The sequence below is a fragment of the Dermacentor albipictus genome, chromosome 1 (assembly GCF_038994185.2).
Source record: "Dermacentor albipictus isolate Rhodes 1998 colony chromosome 1, USDA_Dalb.pri_finalv2, whole genome shotgun sequence".
Classification (NCBI taxonomy): Eukaryota; Metazoa; Arthropoda; class Arachnida; order Ixodida; family Ixodidae; genus Dermacentor; species Dermacentor albipictus.
Window position 1 is genome coordinate 39,626,659 of NC_091821.1, and position 24,687 is coordinate 39,651,345.

Genomic DNA, 24,687 nt, shown 5'->3' on the forward strand with positions numbered 1-24,687 from the left:
TTAATCCCGAGTCCCCCACTATAGTGTGCATCATAATCAGATTGTGGTTTTGGCATGTGAAACACCAGAATTTAAATATATTTTTTTTTGTAATTGCAGAGGGGAGGGGCAAAGAACACTTAACAATTTCTTCAAGTGAACTTTTGATGTAAAGGCTCACAGAAAATACCAAATGAAAGTGCATATCTCAAAAGGTACATAAAAGGCCTAGTGTAGTGGCAAATAGGTCACTGCACTACAGAAAAAATTAAGGTAAGGAGACAAGCACGTCAAAAACATCACATAACAAAAATAAAGGTAAATCAACAGAAGGAACTGCAGAGTGCTCTGCAAAATCTGTCAGGATTAGTAATACCGGTAGTGGAAGGGGGCAGGGGATTCCACTCATGGAAAGCTTTAGATATTAAAGAAGGGGAATATGTTGAATGGGAATGTTTCTTGAAGAATGTGAACTACGTAATGGTGATAAACACGAGGTGACTCGTCATGGTAGCCCAGTGGCTATGGCATTACGCTGCTGAAATCAAAGTCGCAGGTTCAGTCCCAGCCACGGTGGCCCCTTGCCCATGAGGCCGGAACGCGGAAATGTGTACTGTGCATTGGGTGCATGTTAAAGAAGCCCACGTAGTCAAAATTAATTAATCTGGAGCTCCTCACTATGGCGTGCATCATAACCAGATCATGGTTTTGGCACATAAAATTCCAGAATTTAATTAACAAGAGGTGATAAAGAGATGCAGGCTGTGTTTTAAGTATGAAATTGTGATGGTAGGTCTTCTGAAAAAGGCAGAGCATTGTTATTTGGCCATTGTACAGTGTTACTGCTTGAGTGTTGTTTGGATTTTGTACAGATGAATGGCTAGAACTACTCCAGCAGTGCTTTCAATCTTTTTCAGGTGAATTTCAGCAAACGACGCAAGAACCGCATGCGCAATGACAGCGCAGCTGCCATTGCTGCCACGCGCAGCTTTCAGAACCAGCAGTGCTACCTGTCACCCTTCCACACACTGCCATCTGCACACACGGACACCGATTCGCTTGTTGACAATGAGGCTGTGGTAGTTTATGATGAACGCACTGCCGTCTAAAACCTGTACTCATTTCTATCAGCCACATTGGTTGCGAGGGAAGGGAACCACTGCTGGCCTTTAATGCAAGCAAGGACCAACATTCCTGTACTTGGCGTATCACTTGTATCTCTGTCTTCAAGCCTCCAACAAAAGGATTTTAGGCTCCTGCAGCTTTGTCACAAATGTCTAGTCCATTGCCTGACGAATGTGCAAAGCAGTGCAACTATACCATGTAATCTGTACGTATTGGTTAATATTGTGTTGAGTGGTCTCTCCCTCTTCCTCCCCCTCTTCTCCACTCCCCAATTATTATTTTTTACCTACTTTTCAGTTTATTAGTGTTGCAAAATTGCAAGGCATTCAAATGACATTGACAGGTGCTATTATTATTATTATTATTATTATTATTATTATTATTATTCACATAATGCCAACTTTGTTATCTTTCTGGTTTGTAACTTACCGATTCGATTAAAGGATGATTAACTGGGCCTTAAGGGCAATGGCCGTAATTATACAAATGTCCAAGTTGTTATTCTAAGCTAAGTACCAATTGAAGATCAGCTGTCATGGTATATTGAGTCTGTGTTATTACTGATCACAGATTATAAGCACAGCAACTGACTGATTTCTCAGACCTGTAGGGGACTGCGGAAGTGTCTTAAAAATTTAGCATTCTGAAAAACAAATTTAGAGAAAAAATATATATTTTTTTGCATCGAACAACACCCTATAGGAGCCAGAGAGTTTAAGGCTCTTTTTGTTTGGTCTCAGGCTTAATTGTGTCAAATTGCATTTTTGTTAATCGTGTCTTTTGCATTCTCCAAATGCTGTTTGATGCATCCCATCATGATGTGGTGAATTGCACAGTTTGTGCAATTTCAGCCCATATAGCATAAATGTGGCCTCCAAAAGTATTGTTGAGATCTTGATGTTGCAGACAATCAGTAGTCTTTGCATTGAATCTTAATTACGTCAAAATAACTTTTGTCATTAGGCTTAGCTGCTAAACAGTACTTGGAAAGGCAACATAATGTTCTACCATGAGAAATGCAGCTAGTCCCATTGTTAGCAACAGTTACATTCACAACATGGCACCTCCATATTTTGTTGGAACAATCTAACAAACCACTGCACGGATCCTAAAATTTCAGATGCCATTCTACGCTGGCCTTATAGAACCCATAACAGTGCTTCTTCAAACCCAACATAATTTATCCGGTCTGAAAATTCAGTCAGCTATTCTAGTAACGGAGAGTGCAATGGGTCTAAAATGCTCATTTTGTATACCAAAGTTCCTCACTGCTTCAGCATTGGCATGCATATACCATGGCTGAAACATTGTTAGGTGTTTGGGCAAATTTTGACATAGCTAGAGGAGCCTGGAGGATTGGAATCTGATAAAATAGAGCTACAGCCTATGCTGTATATTCAGAATATATTTTTAGCCATCGTGTAGACCAAGCCTTGTGAGACACGAGAGTCGTATTTTCACATTGGTATGCTATGCATGTCTTCTTTGCCACCCGTCCTAAAAAGCCTGTAAACAGCGGCAACCTAATGTGACAGTGAGGTGAAAGCTACAGGCAAGTGCAGCTAGCTCCTACCTGAACAGTTCTGGTTTTTCCTGTCTGAGGAAGGGGTATAGCTTGTACACACTAATCCTGACTTCACATAACAGGTTCAATTGTCCGCTGCACCTGCTTTTGCAGAGAGAGATGCTCTGCAACCTTCAAATGTGCTTCCTCAGCATTGGAGTGGTTTACTGTATGCCTAGGGAGTAGGCAGTGCCTATACAGCTGCGCTATCACAGCATTCAAGTACAGGTGTCAGGAAGAGTGCTGAAATACTTTAATTGAGTGTGCATTGTGAGCTGCGAGACCAAAGTGTCTGGCTGCTGTGCCTCCTGTGGCTGGGTAGTGTCATGCTGTGCCATGTCCTGCCTGGGGAGTGAATCCCACATGCACTGTAGGGGCACTGAAGTGCCACCGCTCTGAACTGTCAGGGTCATCATGCCTTTAACTCTCAAACTAACTTATGTGTACCACAGTGTATGAGGAAAGCCTTCGGGGGTTTGCATTTCAGCCAACATGATGAGACAGACAAGTGCACACCATAGCAAGACTTCCCGTGCAAATGCTGGCGGTCATTTTTGCACTGCACAGAAACAACCTTGCATGCCCTTTCTTAAAAGCATTTGCAGCATATGAGATCTGTGTACTTCATGCTGTTGGCTGCTAAATATGCAATGTCACGCTAACTTTTGTATATTTGTGCAGTGCTCATTGTTTGGTGTTGGTTAGGGCAGTGTTACTGGTGAATGCACTGGCCTTTATCAGTGTTGTGGAGTAGGATCCTAGGTGTGAAACCGCTTTGGTGTTTTCGAGCTTACATTATATCCTGCTGAAGAGAAGTGGAACATACAAGTGCATATGCATATCTTCAGATTTAGGTAGTGCAAATATGTGTGTGGAAGTACTCGTTCAAGCGAGAAGGAGCAGAGTTCACAAGATGTTTTTTATGTGTACTTTGTGCAGACAAATGAGGCTTTTAGGTATAATTACTCAGATTTTGTGCTGGTAATTTCAGTGCTACCGGTATTCTGTAGTTGTGTCCTTTTATTCACAACCTTTAGAAACCAAATATCGTGGACAAGTGGGTGTCCAGGTTCCACATCTTGGCTAAAATTGCAAGTGAGCATTGTGCGATGAATGAAAGAACTTTCATCTCTTCAAATATATTCCTTAATTGTACGTACAGATGCAAGTGTGCTCAAGTGCACATACCCTTTACACACACTTAGTGGGACAGAATGACTAAGGCTACAGAACAGCGTTCAACTTGGCTGGTTTCACGTTGAATTTGTTTTTGTTAACCTGCATATTTTGTGGGAAGTGTGTTTGTACATATATCTTTTAATCACAATGTGCTTTGCTACATGGTGCAAGCAGATTTTTATGCCACTATAACTTGGCAGTTTAAGAACAAACTTACATTTTGTTGTTTGTTTTTGTTAACATTTCTTAACCCTTGAACAATAGTGAAATATATGGTGTTTGATTCAGTACGTGGTAAAAACAAATAGTTAATCAACAACAATATTTTTTCCACTTATGAAATACTGTCATCAGCTGTTTTCAATATTTCAGAAAGGGCCGTTGTTGTTTTTTGATACATTTGCTTTTTAATTTTACATTATAAATATGTTTTCACTGTTCCTGGCTATGACACCAGCTAGTCAAGAAACCTGTGGAGTAGATGTCACCTAGTTTTCCTGCAACATGTTAACTGCATGTCTTCCCCTCCCCCCTGTAACCCCTAGTCAAGCTTGCCAGACTTAAGGACACTTGATCTTAACATTGCGCTTTCATCAATTCATTGTTTAACCATTTCTTTTGTAGCCCTCGCCTCTATAAGCCGCTTTCACAATCATTTCCTTATCTGTTGCACAGAATGCCACACACACGCATGGAGCGTGCAAGTAGTGGGCTGTGCTTTACATCAGCGTCTGCAAGTTACCCTTGAATTCAAGATTGCTAATTTTTTAGTGTGAGTGGCCAGAGTGATAGCACTGTGCTAGCTTTCATGTATTTTGCTGGTACTAAATTGATGAAGGCACTGTTTGCTCTTATGCTTGTAGTGGTGACTTGGTTAGAGAGTACACCATAACAATGTGCCCTGTTGCCACCGCTTTCATTTCTCTCTAGGTGTTAGCCAAATCCAAAAAAGCAAAAAAGGCTTGCTGTAAAGCAGAACCTCTCCAAAGCATTTTTTTACAGGATTGCAGGAATAAGACAGTAGCCAGGGAAAATGTACAAAGAGGTTGTTTATCCCATGGAGACCAGGTCTCAGTGACATTATGACTTGGAGAACATATTAGCGAGGCATATACTAGCAAGGTACTGCTGTATCCGCATATTCTCGGAACCAAGCTATTTCAAACCCAAGCACAGGAGCTGGAAAATATTTCCTGCATAAAGCACTGCCTGTTGCACATGCTATTCCAGTAAGTGTGCAGCAGTCTGTATATGTATGATAATACAAAGCTCTTGAGTGGGAGCTGGCTTTGCACTGAAATTATTTAATGCCATGGATTGGCAGAGTGTCTGCAGTTCCTGCTCAAATAGTTTAGATGAGAACTTGGGTTGAGCATTTAGAGCACATTAGTATAAGAAAGGCATGCTACCCCATCAGGCTGATGCATCATTGGCAAGGCATGCATCTGTGAGTACATCTGTTTTATTGAGCTGTGCATGTTTGTTACGTTTGAAATTTAGCATTATAAATGATTTGTATTGTTCAAGCGGCTGTTTTGGGATTCCGTGACCAACTTTTGTGAAGAGCTTTAATGCCTTGTGAACCATGGCATATTTATTTACCAAAAACTCCAGAAGAAAACTTACTTTGTGTGTATGCAGATTTCTTCCTTGTGATTAATATTGTGATTATGTGATAGTTGCTGTATTGCAGTTCTGTTTTTGTCTATTTGTTGTTTTGTTGATGGTAGCGAACAAGTTCAAGGGTGCTTTTGTGTGTGCAGTGGTAACATTGTGTGCATACTTTGCTTTTGTTAAGAATTTACATTTATCGTTAAGCTGTTTTGTGTTTTTCATTGCTTGGATGTTCTGTAAATATTTGGACACCCAGAACAGATACTTTGACTGATCATACTGCTGTACCGAGGAACTTATTGTTGTGCATTGTACTCTAACGGAATAGTGCACTTTATTCTACTCAAATTTAACATTGGTTGGGAGTGCACTGTGCCCTGTACTTTTATTTAGCAATTGTGTTGCACCTTGATGCTAGCTTTCCTTCTTTTTCCTGGGTTGGGGTGTAGCACAGCTGCATGTTATTTGCTAATGCTGTGTGGTAAGGACTGCCATACATAGCTATGCTGAAACGTAAACATACACGCATCTGTGTGGCGGAAAATTTAAGTTTAAATATTATGAAAGAGTTGTATTCTTGTGATGTCCCTGGCACGACTACTGCACTTGTCTGCAAACGGTGTAGCGCCAATATTAAATTTGATGCTGTAGCTTTGTAAAGTGCATAACTGTGATGTCTACCTTCAATATGAGAAATTGTGAAAAACTGTTATGGTTACATTCTGTATTACGCTTCCAAGGTTTCCTTGAGTTCCAAAAGCTTCTGCACTTCATTCAGCATACAAATATCACCTGCACCATTGAATGACCACACAATACAACTTATTGCCTTTTCTTTTTAATGGACTGTGAAGGTAAATGTAGCATTGTCAAACAAGAAATGTGATTAATTACAAATGTTGTTAGGGTGATATTACCAAACATATGTTTTACTGTTTGTTCTTGTATATTGGTTCATGAAAGCAGTATTTAGAGAAAGATTGGATATTAATGGCCTCATTGTCAACATATTGGTCTTATTGTGCCCAGTGGGGAAGCTTCGGCTAACTGATGCAACTTGATGATGAAACTGGTAAAGTAGTGCAAAAAACATGTACAGAAAGGAAGATGTAAAGACATGCACACTTGTGGCCCCTCTCACTTCCCCTGTGGGCAAGCTTTTTTTTTTTTTCACTGATTCACCGGTACATTTTTGTCGTCCTGGTATTGTTGATCACTTGAAAATTCAGACAATTCCACATTATGGGAAGTGCAAGCATGTAATATTTGCTGAAATATAAAGTGTATTCTAACGTTTTTCATATTGAAGCTTAAATTAGCAGGAAAGTTTACTTCAGCTTAAAGGCAATGTCTTTCTTGCCTAGTTCCTCCCACTTTTTTGTATCGGGTTGGCGTGTTTCTAGCCTCTTTCGTGGGCCGAGACCGAAGGTAGTGCTGTCTAAAGCTGTTCCCATAGGTATGTGCAGTATAAGAAGTTGGAAGGAAATTGAACCTCTAGTTGACGTTTATGAAAGGGAATGTTTTCCTGAGCAAGTTGTCTTCCTGAGCACAGTGGTACTGGCAGTACCAGCAATACCAGTGGTACCATTGCGCGGTAATGTCGGTGGTAAGGAGAGCTTTGTCGCACTTTTCCCTCGTGACAATTTTGAGAGGCTGCAAGCCTCACGGAATGAATTGTTGATTCATGCATCCCATTCTCACCCCCAACTTGCCCAGGAAGACTCTTTCACCTACATCAACCAAAGGGTGAATTGCCTTCCAACTTTTTTACTGTGCACAGATTGTGAGTGACAGTGGTTAAAGTCATAGGGATAAAAGCTTGTTGCTCTTGCATTCAAAGTTGAGCAGGAAGTCGGTTTGTTTTCCCTGTGGTGATGTTTTGTTACAAATGCCTGCTAGTAACTGCACATTGTAATACCTTAGTTGCCTTCACTCATTGCGCACAAGGCATTAGAGCGCACTGATGGCTCTTGTGCTTTTTCATACTGGAATGCACAACTACTTTAGTAGAAATGAAGCTGTCTGCAGCTCAATTAAACATGAAACTCCAGAAAATAATGGAATCTAAACAGTGAAGACTGTTGAGCTTCCAGAGTGTGTCCTTGGTCCTGTATTCCAGTTATAGCAGAAGTGTCCACAGAACTCCGGATTTTGTTAGTGTGTGGTCTGTAGCAGCAGCGCTACTCAGGCATGTCAGATATGTAGAAGATTGCACCTGTGTGTGTAGATCCTTTTATACGTATTTTTACACTGAAAGACACTTTCATACAGTGGCGAACTTGTGTGTTTGTGATTTACTTGTGTAAAGCAGGGCTGTGTGCTTTGACTCTGCATGTTAAGATCACCTAACTACCTGTAATGTCACGGTCTAGCCATGGGTGTCATATTTATTGTGAAGCCAGAACCTCTGGAAATAACTTCGTACCAATGAAATTGAATTTTTATTTAAAAAAAAAACGTATTAGTGATGTCAATGGTTTCTTTCTTTTTTTCTTGTTCTTTCTTTTTTTTCTGGAGGGTAGCCTACAATTGTTATACTTACCAAGACATACCATAGTAGCTGTGTCGGTGATGCCGGCGATTAGCAATGGAGCCCAATATCATAAGTTCAGTGCCGCAGCAGCTGCTGCTTTTGAATGAAGGGTGCAGTTTTGTAGAAACCATTCTTCAAGGTCCCTGATGCAAATCATGCGTATATCTTTACACAGTGCAATGTGAAGTGTCTTATGCGCTATAGATGAGGAACAACATGTGTCTGGTTTGCAAAGCTTTTACTAGCTGCTTGCTTGCCGTCGAAAATTTCAGCTTACAGCTGTGTCGAAACTGGACGCTACCTGCCAACAGTTTATGAGCATCAGTTGTCTTCCTACCATAACAAAGAGAACGGATACATTTTGAGTGCATGGGGAAAAAAATAAGAGGGTGGGTCTGTAGCGGGCCTTGTTACCACTGTAATTATGAACTTTGTTTGCAAAGTGATACATGGACCAGGGTAAAATGTGATTATTTTCTTGTTTCACTCCTTTTTGCTCATTGTATCTGGCTCCATCAGTGCCCACAATTGTTCTCACCCGTATTGTCATGCGGAGGAGTGAATGGGGATGTGATGGAATTGAGCTTGTGAAATCTTTGCATTATACTGGCACATCTATTGCCACCGCCATGCATGCCTACATCCCATCAACACTTGACATTACAGATTTTGATAGGCAGCTTTCACTTGGAAACGGCAACTTTGCTGCTTTAACTAAAACTAGTAAGTTACTAGCAGAGATCATTTAAGTGACCACATCATTGTTCAAGTCTCTTTCCTTGCTTTCCTGTTGCTTCAGCTCCGGTCTCCTCTACAAAGTTTGGGTAGCCTAGGTTAATTTAAATCCTGCCATTAGTGCACCTCATAGGCTGTATCTTGCATTTGGGTGTAGAACTCTAAAAGCAATTGTTCATGATGGCTGATCGCACCTTTGTCAGGATGTGCCAAGATGTAAAGTTTGTTATTAAAGTAACGAGAATTTCAGAGCCTTTAAGCGATAATGACTCTTAGCCCCCTTAACTGGTAAATGTCTAACCATAGGCAGAAAAAGAGAAACAAAATGTTTGCTGATAATGCTTTTTGTAAAGTGCAGGCTTTTGAAATCGGTATATATTTCTTATATGCTGTATTTTTGCATTTCGTCTGAGTTTCCAGTAAGTGGTACATGTGTCCACACTTCTATCCGGAACATTTGATCAGTGCACTGGGAAGCAAAGAAAGCAATGTTTTTGCGTTGGTTTGAGAGAGAGTGCTTGTGAGCAGGGGTAGCCACATGGATATGTGAGCCATGTAGACTTGAATCTTGAAGCTCCTTTGGTATTGCTCTTTTTCTGCTCAGCAGTGCATTGAACTCCAATCAACTTCTACCAGGGAAGTTTGGTCATGGCACTGAGCTTATCTTGAGTGCCTTTCTTGTGGAATGACAAAGTTTTAGTGTGGTGAAATGCACCTTTGCAACTGGCTGTCAGCATGTGACAATCATTGGGCTCATCCTTACTAGCAAAGGCTCGCACTTAAAACAGATAAAGTCTCCTGAATGCATGCTTGATGAGGCATACCCCTCTGTACAAATGTTCAAAATTTCAGCAAATGAAAGCAGTGCCGTGTGTAGCAAAACTAGGCATGTATGAGTTGGTGCCTGCCTCCTCCTGTCTGCTAAAGCCATTTGAAATCCAAAGTTTGAAGGGCTCATAGATAGACGAGAGACTTGCAATTGATCAACACTGAGCAGACAAGGAAAGTACTGGGCCAGAGCCAACATTTCGTCACAAGGGCATATGTTTGTGGGGCCTTTCTCCTTTGCTATAATCGCTAACAGCAGGTTTGTGGGCATTGGTACTCGGGGCTCTTGTTTGTCAAGCACAAGGGTCTTGTTGCATGGTTGGTTCTGAAGTGCGGCCACCATTGTCAGTGGAGGGAGACAACTTGGCACCCCTGTTGGTGCAGTTGGGACTGCTGTAATTGACTAAACTGTAGCATCACACGCAAACTGGGTTCTTTAGGCTGACAAAAGAAAAAAAAGTCATGCTGCTGCCCGACATAGTTCCAAAATGTACTAAAGCAGCGATTGACAAAGTTGTATTACATGCATGAGAACATTTTTTTTCTCGCAATGTGCCAGTGCTAGACAGTGTAGCAGTTGTCTAAACAGCGTTCACTGAAAACCTCAAAATAGCTTTAGAGTCTTTGTATGTTACCGCTCGAATGACTTTTTGTTGCCTTTTGTTCCCATGAAAGATCTTTTCGATTGGTACTTGGGCCATCTAATGTGAAGACATGTGTCCAGGATTTGTGGTTAAATTATGACTGAACAGTAAACTGGCACGTTATATAAATGAAGATAGTGTTTGTGCGTTATGGCAATGTGAAAAAATTATGGGTGTGCAATAAAATGCCTGATTTGGTATCTTGTGCGTCTTTCCATTGGAGTGTCTTGGCTTAAGGCACATAAATCTAAAAGCATTGTGTAACCATAACCCAGCTTTTGTGGTCTGAATTTTGGCAGGAGGCTTGCCCTCATAATCACTTCGAATTGCATTTAGGCAAGCTTTCCTTTTTTTTTTGGTCACACTTGGATTTAAATTAGCTTTCATATTTTGCATTTAAAGGAAATACTTAGTGTTTACATATTACAAACATTAGAAGAATGTCATGTGTCAAGTGAGGAGCGCATGCAGATTTGCCTGCAAATTCATCAGCGGAAAGTACTTGAAGTAACTAAACATAAGCACGCTTCATCAAACTGAGAGCTGGGTGAGTTGTTGTTGTTCCATATTAAAGAACTGCGTGAAAAAGACATGGGCCAGCAAAGAAACGACAAACACCTGTGCTCGTTTTTGTTGTTTCTTTGGTTGTCCGCATCTTTTTTGTGCTGTTTTGTGTTAAGCATACTGTGCTGCCTGCGCTCCCAATTTTTTTTTTTCGTTTGGGTTTTTGTTACACAATAATTGCCATTATTATTGTTAGCATTTTTTAAAAAACCTGTGCCAAGTGCTATCCTGTCTGGAATGGTGTGGAACACTGATATGAAAGGCCTAAGAAAGGAAATGCCAAGAGTGGTGATAGCACTTATTGTTTGATTGCAAGAATAAACCCCAAGAAGTGTGAAACTAGGTGCTGCCTGAGAACTGGAACGAAATAGGTGCGTGTACCTAGGCACTTCATTTTTAACAGAAGGAAGTTGTTCCAGCAAGACGCATTGCAGTGGTCACTAAATTTAATGCAACCTTTCGAGCTTGGAAGGGCTAATTCGTTTCACTTCTAGTCCCACTGCTTCATCATCAGCCTATTTTATGTCCACTGCAGAACGAAGGCCTCTCCCTGCAATCTCCAAGTTAGTACACAAATGAAGCTCGAGCAGCTGTATGCACCAATTATGTTCACATTCAAATTCAGTGATAGTTTTCATGAAAATTCCCTAGTTGAAAAAGCCTGACTGACCACGTGGAAAAGGCCAAGTGTGTTAAGTCGTAAGGACAATTAACAGATGTGTGATGGCGGCTGCTGCTTCATACAATGATTAAAGTCCATAAAATCCTGTTATTGACACATGTCAAACAGGAGTGGACATCAGTGGAGTAAGGATTAACTACACATGTTGAAGATGAACTTCAGATTAACACCTTAATAAATTTAACAAAAATGAGCCTCAAAGACTGGCTTCCTTCAGGTAATGGTAGTCTCATAGGGCACTGTTGCACCTTTTGAGACCACTAACTTTATTTGGCGCCAAAGTTGCAGTTGCACAAACTTTGCACATCTGTGACATGCCAGCTCGAGACGCAGGTTCACCGAACATATTAGACAGGCATGGTACTGCGAGAACAGTTACTGCTGATTTAAGTGTGTGACTGATTGTAGTGAACAAGAACTTTCGCGACAGCAGAAAAGTACACCTAAAGCGGGCGATGGCAACTTCATTGGTCTTGCAAACTTTGATTCTTGTCCAACTGGGCCATGTGGCGCAAACCACAAATTCTGGAACCGTTTCGGAACGTCCTCCGTCGGTCTACACATCAAACGTGTGCAGGGTGTCGTCAGTGTCGTTGCCCGGCGAATTTTCAGCTTCACAGTAGCTGCGCATGGCTTGCATGCGAGCGGCGATAGCAACAGCACGCTCGGCTTTGGCGCCAAGCATGTAGTGATGCTGTCGTGAAGCGGGCATTTTAGAGTCGTCGTTGGTAGGCTGACTTTCAAGTTCGAGGCCCAAGTTCTCTTCCGTCGCCAACAACTCTTTCCATCGCTCAGACTCTGCCGTCAAGGATTGCAGTTGCTTGTGGTAGTTTTCGGCGATGGCGTCGCAGGCAGGTTCGGCCGTGGAAGTCGTAAGTTTTATAAAATTGGACGAAGTTTCATCGCTGCCGCCTTCGTCGAACATCGATAATCCTGGAAGTAGCAGTTTCTCATGAATATCTTTAAAAGAGTCGATCTCCTCGTTCAGCGTCAATAGTGTGTGCTTGAAGCAGAGCCGAAGGAGACTGCGTAGTCGATCATCATCTGAAATGACAATTGGCAGATGCTCGATATTATCTTGGCCTGGAAGCGGGTTGATTCCTCGAGTGTGCCGCCGATGATCCTGCAATGACGGCCCGGTCGCCATGGCCATTTGCAAAAATTAAAAATGCTTATCAAACGAGTAAAACTAAACCATCAAAGTCTTCGAACTCTTGAGGATTCTCCAATAATCGAGAGCTTACAGGCATTACCGGGTGTACCACCACAGAGCACCTACCACCTCAGAATGAGTTGGTTCCATCGCGTAGGTACAAGAACGTTGTTCTTGCGTCCAAACAATGGCTCATACCCGTCATACCCACTCCGCGCTTTCTTTTCTTTTTTTCTTTTTACTCTGCGCAGTCGACGCCGGTCGCAATGCACTGCGCCCGTAGAAAACAAGAAAATGTACAGCCTTGTCTGCGGCACCGATGTCTCAGTAAAAAAAAAAAAAAATTGGCTTGCATAAAAACATGAAATTTGTGATTTTATAGAACTTTCTTCTCTGTTTTTTAGAAGCTTTTACATGGCTGTCAGTACTCTCAGCGTCTCGGCTATATTTTCGTCTGCGTTCACCAGTGCCAGCAATGGCCGCATGCGACTTTCGTGTGTTGACATAACTGCAAACTTTGTTGCGTTTGTAGGACAGTGATCGCCGATTCCATTTTGTTCGCTTGAGGCACGCTGCAGTGGTAATTACAAAGTTGCAGCGACGTAGCTGCGTTCTTACATGGAGGGTACTCGGCCCAGAAGCACAGTAAGTAGCGTGCATGTTCGTTTCGCTGTCCGCCTATGTCCGTGTAATCTAGCGCATACAATTGAGTCACTAAAGTTTTGTTGTTGTGCAGCGTGCAAAATTCCAACAGAAATAGTAGAGGCGCTTGTCGTTGTATTGTTTCTCACGAGTTTTTGGCTAATTTGCGGTGGTCCGTCAACAACAGATTTACTACAAACTTGTTGATTGGTTGATTAGCATCATAAATGTGAAATTATCGTGCGTAGCTGCTTCGGCTATAACAGCAACTGCTTTTCTTTCTGTAAAGAAGTAATGTCTACCAATAATTAGCTTTAGGAATAAAGCCATTCTATGTTCGCACCTGCTTTGCAAGAATGGATGTTCCCGGTGGCTTGGCGTATTTGTGCCTGTTTGTGCAATTTCTTAGTGGAGGTTACAGAAAGCGACTCGGAACGTTGTTCAAATGGGTATGCGGTATTTAACGCCAGTGCATGACAGTGAAGATCACTTTTTGTTTAATGAATAATGTAAATGAACCGGTATCGCGTCCAAGATGAGAAAGAAGTAAAACTGTTTAAGGCCAGTCATACCACAAGATAATTACGTGAATAATCCGAATAATCATAGCCCGCTGAAATTCATTATCGAATGACTTTCAGTGCAGGTGTCATATAAATCATGTCATATCGTCTTATGTCATAACGCTTGTAATGCTCCACAACCTTTAGCCTCCTTCCTGGCATACTCTTTGGCCATGTAAAAACGTCCTCGTCTTTAACTGTGGTAATGCTGCATATGATGGCTTGTGTCCTAGTCTTCGTTGCCGAGCAGGCCCGCCTCTTCCTTCTGTGGCTACTTGGTGTCAGCATTGCTCACTATTGTGCTAGTTGCTGCGCATTTGTGGTGTAGCGTTTGCTGAAACTCTGAGAATGGGAAACTGAAAGCATTGCATTGTTGATGAGCAGTTTGTTGACTTGAATAAAATGTATTTCTTGGCGTGCCCCATACTTGATTATTCGAACTTTAACCATGGTGTAAAGAAGTCTGATAAAGAAATATTTACGCGTCTTTCTGACGCTGTAAGGTCACTTGATGTGATAGCACCTGGGTTCTGCCAGCCAGTACTGTCCTGAGTTCAGTCCATGTGTTCACTATTTCTGAGGTGAAATGCAGCGTGTGCTCTTCATAACATGCTAGCACCGCACTGTGGCCTCTAATTGCCCTCTGATTTGACTTTTATGCTGCGTTTAATGTTGCTTGACTCGAACTAGTATTTTTGTAATTTGCGGCATATTGACAAATAAGACTATTAATTTCTCATGTATGATAAAGGATGCCGTCTAGAAATCTGCTCTTGAGGAGAGATACTGTGCATCCAAACATGCAGCTTTTGCTGGCATTTGTAGGTGCTGGCGTGTATTTCTCAGCCTTTTTCGTCTACACTCTGTTATCTACCCAAAGGTCGTCTTCTTGATGCTATTGACTCACAAACATCGTCCGGTGATGCCACGCCACGAACTTTGTCACTCTTCAATCTGCAAATTAGTGTGTATGTTATAGCAAACGTGTTCCGGGATTCTCGAAGCAGCAAACAATGTGATTTGCTCATAGGCACTTTGCTGCTAGACCCCAGGACATGTAATGGCACCTAACTTCCTATTTTCAAAGTCTGCCGGGCAAGAACATTGTGATCCTACGTGGTGGCTCAGTTGATATATGGCCTTCTGCTGCTTAGCACGAGGTCGCGGGTTCGGTTACTGGCCGCGGAGGCCGCACTCCGATGGGGGAAGGATGCTAAAACGCTCGTTGAAATCATTCTGCACTTAATAACACTTGTCGTTGGGCCTGTCTCTTCATGTGTTGTGTCGTTTTCGTTGTAAGAGGCATTCCGCACTGTAAATTACGGAGAGTGAGATAGAGAGTAGTGGGACGTAAATCTACGTTATCAGCTTAATTGTTTACCAAGGCTCAGTACAGAGTATCTAAAGAGCAGGGAAATCTTCGAGCGCCCACTTCGCAGTGAAACTCTGTTGAGCTGTGATGAACAACATAAAAAAAAAAATCATGAGCCATTCCACTCTGTGAAGCTGGATGATCAGCGAAGCTGTGCATAGCACACGACAAAGAAGTGACACTGAATTTTGAACAAAGGCGAGAACACATTTATTGCCTTGATCGGTGTTCATTGTAACGCAATGTACGCGCACACATTTATTTTTTGAATCATTCGCGTTCATTCGTGTTTTCATTTCGCGATATATTGAGGCAAAGAATTTGAGACCGAAATCACCGCACCGACTGGCAGTAGGCCAGTGCCGTCAGCGCCTTGGCAGAAGGAGGGGCAGTATGGGAACGCTGGGACGATGAGCGGCAACGGAGCCAGCTGTGGAAGAAGACGACGACGAACGCGCAAGCAGTGGGACGAGTCATTGCTGATGATGATAGCCTTTTCTAGCGCATATGAAACATTCACGGAACCCTAGCCATAAACAGCTTCACTGCAAAAAAAAAAAAGAAAAAAAAGAAAGAATTGTTTTCGTCACATCAGGTCTGCGTAAACTTCTTGAACTGAAAAGTAACACTGAAGTTGTTGCTTCTTAAACGCTTCCGTGGCGTTACACTTTTGGATACTAATTGCGCGAAATAGGAAAACATGCGACACAAGAGATCGTCACGTTGTAGTGACGATGAAGAACACAGTAGCACCAACTGTGAATCGCGTAACTCTTTATTGGGCGAACTTGCGCCCAGCAGAACAAGTAACTACCCGCCGTGGTTGCTCAGTGGCTATGGTGTTGGGCTGCTGAGCACGAGGTCGCGGGATCGAATCGCGGCCACGGCGGCCGCATTTCGATGGGGGCGAAATGCGAAAACACCCGTGGCCTTAGATTTAGGTGCACGTTAAAGAACCCCAGGTGGTCGAAATTTCCGGAGTCCTCCACTACGGCGTGCCTCATAATTAGAAAGTGGTTTCGGCACGTAAAATCCCATAACTTAGAACAAGTAACACTTCAGGCGCAGGGATAGTGGCGAGCAAAGTCGGCGATCCTCGAAAATCTGATCTGCGTGTGGGGTGTGGGTAACTTTATATTATAGGAGTAATTGATAGTAGACGTTGGTCACGCCGTGATGCTGTATAGCTGAGATCTAGGGAAGATTTAAGGGGCATGCAGGAATGACAGCCCGTCATCCAATGGTTGCAGACTCAACCCTTTCCGATGCTATTCCGACAACGGTTGAAAAGCTGTGGAACAACTAACATCAAGCTTGTTGGAGACTGTAGCTCAAGTGTTGACATCCCAAGTGATTCTGCTTTTTAGTTGTGTAGCGAGTTCTAATGTTAGCTCGCAGATTCCTACTCATCCCCTTATCTCGAACTCTGAGCAGCTAATCGATCCTTTGCCACTTATTGTAAAAAAGCGCTGAATATACAAGGCCATCAACTTCAACTCAGCAGACCGACAACGGATGCTTCTGTGGATCAGTCTCAGAAAACAACGAGGATGTAGAAATAGATCTTCCGACGCTTAAACGCACAAGATCAGCTAATAATTCATCAATCTCTGTCCCGCACTCAAAAACCAAAAAGTTTGTGAAAGACAGTCTTTCCAAGACAGATGCTAATCCTAATTCTTCCAGCTATGTCCCTTAGTCAAAATCCACAAAGTACGGTAAAGACAAACTTTCAAAGACAGATTTTTTTTTAAAGAGCGTATTTAGAGGAAGCGGTTTCTAAAGTAGGCATTAATTCATCATAGGTTATTTGAAGGTATTACAGTGGAACTGCCGTTCCATTATTTCTGTAGCTACAGATTTAATATATGTTTGTTCACAATTTTCTCCCGATATTATTCTCTTGCAGGAGACTTGGCTCTGAAATGGCCAAGATTTTCACATAAATGATCGTTTATTGCGATTGGACCGTCCACAGAGAGGCGGAGGACTTGCTTTCTTGATAACTAAAGTATGTCACAGAGCAAAAATATCCTATCAGTATATCTCTGCAGAGTGCGAGACACTAGCAGTAGATGCAACTGTTCCTGGCTGTTCCCCATTTTCCTTATAAGTAATGCATATTTTCCCACAGGTGTTCAGGACATTCATTACCATGATATCTTACGTTGTCAAATGTTGCAGAAAATTGTGATAGCTGGAAACCTTAATTCGGATCATGTGTCTTGGGATTTCAAAACGGACTCGTGTGGAAAGCGAATGTCGGACTGGGCAGTTAATCAAGGTGTTTGTTGCTTAACACAAAAGTAGTTGCACTTATTGAAGGTCTTTCTAAATCAGCTTTGGATCTAACATTTGCCAGTTCGGGGACTTCCTTCACTTCCTGGTTTACTGTCAACTCTGCCTCAACCAGTGACCATCTACCTATTAGGTTTGATATTGTAACGTGAACGAAATATTAAAACTGGAGACTGTTTACAAAATATATTTACAAGGGATAATGCAGCGGTGGCCAGTTCAGCCGACAGCTCGAGAGCGTTCTTCCTCCTCTTTTCTCGAGTGATGGCGCTCACGCGCCTCGTTCAAACAATCAAATACCACACGCGTGTAGCATAATCCCCCGGCGGCAGAAGCGACGTCGCGGAGCGTCTAAATGTCATCACTGGAAGGGTGATACTGCCTCAGTCGTGTAACGTGCACGATATCACTGGACTAGGAAGCAGATGCGGCGTCAGGGGCGATCTCGTACGGGACGGGAGTCACGGCACGAAGCACTCGGTGTGGGCCTGTGTAACGAGACAGCAGTTTTTTCTGACAGGCCGACCTGACGCGATGGAGACCATAGAAGCACCAAAGAACTAGGCGGGAAGTGAACATCTCAGTGTCGCCGGTTGTACAAACGCCTTTGACTCTCTTGGGATTTCAGAAGGCGGTCACGGGCAATTTCCCTTGCGTGGGCACAGCGGGCGATGGCGTCAAGTGCATATTCACTGGTCGGTGCCGCGTGAACAGGGAGGGTTGTGTCGAGGGGCAGTGCTCGTTCTCGGCCGAACAGTAGAAAAAATGCGGAATAACCGGCTATGTCGTGGCGCGAGGAATTATAAGCAAATGTGACAAAAAGTAGAGCGAGGTCCTAGTCAGTGTGGTCTGAAGAGACATATTTCGCGAGCATGTCTGTGAGAGAGCGATTGAGACGCTCCGTGAGGCCATTTGTTTGCGGATGGTATGACTTGGATAGCTTGTGCCTCGTGGCAAGGACTGCAGGATGTCTGCGATAACTTTTGATAGAAATGTCCGGCCACGATCTGTGAGAAGTTGTCGCGGAGCTCCATGTAATAAAAATCACGTCGTACAGAATAAAATCGGCGACATCTGTGGCGCAGCTTGTAGGAAGCGCTCGGGTGATCGCATAGCGCGTGGCGTAATCCGAGGCCACGGCGATCCACCTGTTCCCAGCGGTAGAAAGAGGAAAAGGGCCAAGTAAGTCCAAACCAACCCGAAAGAATGGTTCCGCGGGACTGCCAAGTGGTTGAAGGTACCCAGCAGGGAGCGTCGATGGTGTCTTGCGTCGCTGGCATTTCTCACACGCAGCTACGTATCTTCGAATGGAGCGAGCAAGCCCTGGCCAGAAGAAGCGTCGGCGGATCCGGTCGTAGGTACGTGACACACCCAGGTGACTGTCAGTGGGGAGGTCGTGAAGTTCGTGGAGAACGTACCGCCGAGCGAAGGTGTTTAGGGATCACAAGGAGTAATGCAGGGCCGTCGGGGTGAACGTTGTGGCGGTACACTACGTCATCTTGAAGTGGGAATAAGCGAAGGGAACTGTCGGCAAGTGACGATTCCAGCCGGTCAATGATGATACGCAAGTACGGGCCACGGCGCTGCTCGTCAGCGACATGGAGCAGTGGAAAAACAGAGAGAACTCAGGCGTCTGTGTCAGTATCAGACGTAGAGGTCGCGTCTTCGACTGGGTAGCGAGAGAGGCAATCTGCGTCCTGGTGTTGTCACTGTGTAGGGGTATTCTTGTAGTCGGTGGCCCCAACGACCGAGCCGGCCAGTAGTATCCTTGAGCGACGAAAGCCAACAGAGCGCATGATGGTCTGTGATAACTGAGAAGGGTTTGCCATATAAATATGGGCGGAACTTTGAAACAGCCCAGACGAGAGCAAGACATTCGCGCTCGGTAATTGAATAGTTGCGCTCTGCAGTTGTCAGGAGCCGGCTAGCGTAGGCTATAACGCGGTCGTGTCCTTGTTGGCGTTGCGATAAGACGGCGCCGATCCATAACCACTGGCATCGGTGCAGACCTCTGTAGGTGCGGACGGGTCAAAGTGGTTCAAGACCGGTGGATTGGTGAGAATCGTGATGAGGCGTGAAAATGCGGCAGCCTGAGGGGAATTCCATGTAAAAGGCACGTCTTTCTTCAGAAGTTCAGTGAGTGGTCGAGCGATTGCAGCGAAATCTTTCACGAACCGTCGGAAATAAGAGCAGCGCCCCACAAAACTCCGGACGGCTTTGACAGACTGAGGTACAGAAAAAGCCGTTGCTGCCCGAACCTTCTCCGGGTCGGGTTGTACTCTGGAAGCAACGACGAGATAGCCTAGCACTGTAATCTGTCGGCGCCCGAAGTGCCACTCCGATCAGTATAATTGGAGCCCAGCCTTGCGGACGACGTCTAGGATAGCTGCGACGCGCTCAAGGTGCGTCTCAAATGTAGAGGGGAACACAAGGACGTCGTCGAGGTAACAAAGGCAAGTGAACCATTTGAAACCTTGAAGCAGAGAGTCGATCATCCGTTCAAACGTGGCGAGGGCATTGCATAAACCGAACGGCATAACCTTGAATCGATAGAGGCCATCTAGAGTGACGAAAACGGTGTTTTCTTGGTCTTGCTCATCGACGAAAATCTGCCAATAACCAGATCGATGGACGAAAAGTATTTGGCACCGTGAAGACACTCAAGAGCGTCGTCGATTCGTGGTAAAGGGTAAACGTCCTTTTTAGTAATTCGGTTTAGGTGGCGGTAATCAACGCGGAAACACCACGTGCCAACTTTCTTTTTGACGAGCACGACTGGCGACGCCCAAGGACTCGACGAGGGCTTAACAATGCCTCTGGCGAGCATCTTGTTTGCTTCCTGCTGAATAACGTGCCGCTCTGCCGTGGACACGCGATACGGTCGGCGGCGGATGGGAACAGCATAACCAGTGTTTATCCGATGCTTAACAAGTGACGTCTGACCAAGTGGTCGATTGTCAGTGTCAAATGTGTCGCGGTAGGAAAGCAAAATGCGATATAGGGCGGCTGCTTGGTCAGGTGCGAGGTGCGACCACGGGACGTAATGGGCTGTCGAGGTTCAAGGCATCCTGCGGGTAATCAGGAGGATTGGAGACGCGTCGGCTGCAAAAGGAGTGACGTGCAGGGGCGTAGCCAGGGGGGGGGGGGGGGGCTTATGGGGCTTCAGCCCCCCCCCCCCCGAAATTTTTTCGTGCTGTCATGCGCCGCCGACCAAAACAACACCCGGCGCCGGAAATCATGCTCGATTTCGTCCAGAATATCCTTTATTCACGCTCAAAAAGACATTTTAGCGCAAACATTGCGAAATCAGGCTGGATTTCGCGGAAACGCCCATGCATCGGGAGTCGCATATCGTAACGCAAGGAGCCCCACCGAGCACAAAATTTCAAGGGCGTTTTGATGGCGAGCGGGCTCGTCTCGGCATCTCGCGGAGGACGCGGAATCTACGGAGCGCTTGGATTTCAATTCTGAAACTTTGTGGGTATGAAGTATTCTCATAACATTTTGATGCGAAACGTGCATTGACATTTTCAAAGTCGTGCTTTAGATTTTCAATTCCAGAACTTTGTGGGTTTAATGCTGTTGCAAACATTTGACGCCAAAGCTGCATCGACTTTTCTAAAGTCGTACATCGGGCCATACAACGAGACAAGCCAAATCAACATACTATCAGACAAGTTGACAAAGCACGCAGCGAGGTCTGATGAGACAAAGCGTTGTGGTGGTTAACTTGTGCCGTCAGGTCAGAGAAAAAAAATATGAACATTTTTTTTTCACCTGCGCCAAAGCATCCATGTCAAGACCCTATAAAGCCACCATTTAACTAAGTTATTATTTATTTTTCTACCTAGACTTTTATTCGCGAGGATACATTGAGCCTGTTTCTCATTTTTCGTTCTTTTTTTTTTGTTCTCGCAACCCGCGGGCTCAGTCTTGTGTGCGCAAGGGAGAAAAGCGGGGAGGAAGCGCGCCGCCTTCCATCGCACGCGATACATTTTGGGAGTGGAGGGAGGGGGGTGGGTGCTGTGATCTGTGAATCTGTGGTTGCGCAACCTGTTTATTTGCCTTGTTTAATGCATTATATATAGTGACTTTTTCTTAGGTACGTAGATTTATTGGAGACTTATACGTATTTTTAAACATATTGTTGCGAGGTTTTGTGTATATGCGCAGTGAACTTTGTTTCCAGTGACAATTTTTCGCCCTGTATTAAGCTGTATCTTCACATTTGTATATTCCATGGTATCTTCGCATTTCTAATGTAGGAAGGCGAGTCAAATGAAAGTGAGACAACCCGCACCGCGCACTAATGGTTCGGTTCATTATTTTCGAGGCATGCGCGTAGCAAATACGCATCTCATTTACAAGTGACATGCAGAGGTGAGGTTAAATGTTCTTTAATGCTCTCATAGACTGGGTTGAACATGGTTGCGTGACATAATGGACACTTCAAAAGTTGAACAGCTTGGTGTCGTGAGGTTTTTGACAAATGAAGATGTTTCCCAAAAAGAAATTATTCGCCGTATGGCTGCCGTATGCATTGAACATTGCGTTTCATTGGCCACTGTGAAGCGGTGTAGCAAACTGTTCAAAGAATGACATGACAGTTACAAAGACGATCCATGGCCGGGCCAAAGCCACCGTGGAATCACCCCTAACACAATTGAAAAGGCCGTGGTTGCTCAGAGGCTATGGTGTTGGGCTGCTGAGCAAGAGGTCGCGGGATCGAATCTCGGTCACGGCGGCTGCATTTCGATGAAGGCGAAATGCGAAAACACCCGTGTACTTAGATTTAGGTGCACGTCAAAGAACCCCAGATGAGGGCGACGACCTTTTGTCTGCAATTGTGAACGGGGATGACTCGTGGTGCCGCTACTACTAGCCTGAAACACTACGGCAAAGCTTACAGTGGAAACATTTGAATTCACCACTCCCAAGGAAAACAAAGGCCGTCATTTCTGCCGGAAAAGTGTTGACTTCTTTTTAGATCGTTAGGGGCCATTATTGATCGAATTTTCTAAATCTGGAGAGATTCTAAATCGTTTCAGATATTGTGAAAGGTCGGATCGGCTGCGTGTCGCAATCAAGAACAAACGACGTGGAAATTTTAGCATTGGGGACATCTTGCTTCACGACATTGCCCGTTCCCACGTCGCTGATGTGGTTAATACAAAACTGGCAAAGTTCAAGTGGGAAACGCTGCAACATCCCTCATGCAGCCCAGACCTGTTGCCTTGCTTCTTCCACATTTGGTAAAATTTGAAAAAAACTGCTCAAGGGGCCAGATTCGTGTCGGAAGATGACGTATATTCATTTACAGATTTTTGAGGCAGCAACCCAAGGAGTTTTATGAGACGGGAATTACGCGACTCGTTAGTAGGACAAGTGTCTAAATACTCATGGTGACTACTTTTAAATAAAGTACCCCGTTTGTCATATATTCGCATTGGCTCACTTTCATTTGACTCGCCCTCGTATATTTTGCAGAACTCCTGCTTTTTATATGTGCTCTCTGTTGCGACTATAATTTCGGAGCAATTACTCGCAATGCGCAAGCGGTGACACAGCTGCTCCTGCGGAATACATTCTAACAAAGGACAGTGTCATTGAGATTTTCCCCTGGCCTTTGCATATGTACGAAAATGTAAGCACGGTTGTTGAATGACATATATATATATATATATATATATATATATATATATATATATATATATATATATATATATATATATATATATATATATATATATATATATATATATATATATATATATATATATAGATCCCCCGCGACTAATTCCCTAAGGAGGAGGCCCAGCTGCAAAGTCAGCCCCCCCCGAACGAAATTTCTGGCTACGCCACTGGTGACGTGGTTGGTTGTCACTGACCGGAGCGTTGCCACCGCTATGCCTTCAGGTAACACTTGCTTCGTCAAGCGAAAATTGCTAACGGGGGAGAGACATCCGATTAACGGCAAGTGTTACGACGGAGTGTGGCACAGAGATGTCGCGCGCCAGGAGGACATCACAAATAGGTGCGACGACATAGTCGTCATCAGGCACGGTTGCCGTTGAGGCCAATTCGACGAAGGTTAGGGCTTTTGGAGACAAGTGAACAAACGATATAGTGCAGAGGGTGTTCTGTTGTTTGGGGCGAACGTCTGAAAGAAGAGGAAGCTCGAGGCACAGCGTACCGGTGGCACAGTCGATGAGGGCAGAATGCGTCGTCAGAAAGTCGAGCCCGAAGATTAGGTCATGAGGGCAACTGGTCAGCACGGTGAACAGGACTGGAACTTGGCGGCCAGCGATTCTTATGCGAGCAGTGCACGTACCCCTGACGGCAACAGTGGCGCCATTGGCGACGCGTACGGCTCGAGTGATGGCAGGCGTAAGAACTTTTTTGAGGCGACGACATAGGTTAGCACTCATTATGGACACTTGGGCTCCAGTATCAATTAATGCCGTCAACGGAATGCCATCTACGTCTACTTCAATTAGGTTCGTGTTGGTGAGGAGCGTCAACGGAGGATTTGGACAGGACGAACGTGATACAGCACTACCTCCAGGAACTGCATGGCCTAGTTTTCCGTCCGGGCTGGTCCATAATTGGTCGGCGACGAATAGCGGCGTGGCTGGGGCGACGGGAACCGACGGCGCTGAGGTGGCGGCGAGCGAGCAGGACGACTAACATCGACGGATACGTGAGAGGTACGAGACATACGGCGAGGCGAGTAACGGCGCGGGTCGGCATATGGCCGAGGAGACGGGGAAAAGATGCTTGAATACGGCGACGTCCAAGAGGTGCGGCAGTGGCGAGCGACGTGGCCAATGCGGAGGCAACGGAAGCAAATGGGCTTGTCCGGAGTTCTCCACTCGGCAGGGTTACGGTATCTGGGAGGGGAATACAGATTGCGTTAGGCGTAGCAGTCGGCACCGGTCGCGCGTCTGGTCGGGAGACGGAGCGGGCATCAGGAATACCTAGGTTTGCAAATTCTTGCCGCACAACTTCCTGAATAAGAGAGATCGCTGGGGCTGGTTGGTCAATGGTGGGGTCAAGGGGGCGTTGATGGAACCGCGCAGAACTTGTGGCCTCGAGCTCGCGGCGAACAATACGCGTGACGTCCCATCATAATCGTATGTACGAGACATACGATTCAGTAGAAGACTGAACTCAGGTAGCAAGCTCTTTTCTAGCAGCCAGCTGCCGACCCGT

General features: G+C 44.5%; 2 protein-coding genes across 2 annotated transcripts in view; both read left to right on the forward strand.

Moving 5' to 3' along the window:
• Positions 1 to 10,401, forward strand: part of LOC139061087 (uncharacterized) — a 39,936-nt gene extending 29,535 nt beyond the window's left edge. The window contains exon 8 of the mRNA XM_070540597.1: positions 897 to 10,401. Within this exon, the coding sequence (XP_070396698.1) occupies positions 897 to 1,088 (192 nt within the window). The 3' untranslated portion in view covers positions 1,089 to 10,401. The remainder of the gene's footprint in view (positions 1 to 896) is intronic.
• A 2,666-nt stretch (positions 10,402 to 13,067) lies between these two features.
• LOC139061089 (uncharacterized) overlaps positions 13,068 to 24,687 on the forward strand; it is a 395,355-nt gene continuing 383,735 nt past the window's right edge. The window contains exon 1 of the mRNA XM_070540599.1: positions 13,068 to 13,245. Within this exon, the coding sequence (XP_070396700.1) occupies positions 13,219 to 13,245 (27 nt within the window). The 5' untranslated portion in view covers positions 13,068 to 13,218. The remainder of the gene's footprint in view (positions 13,246 to 24,687) is intronic.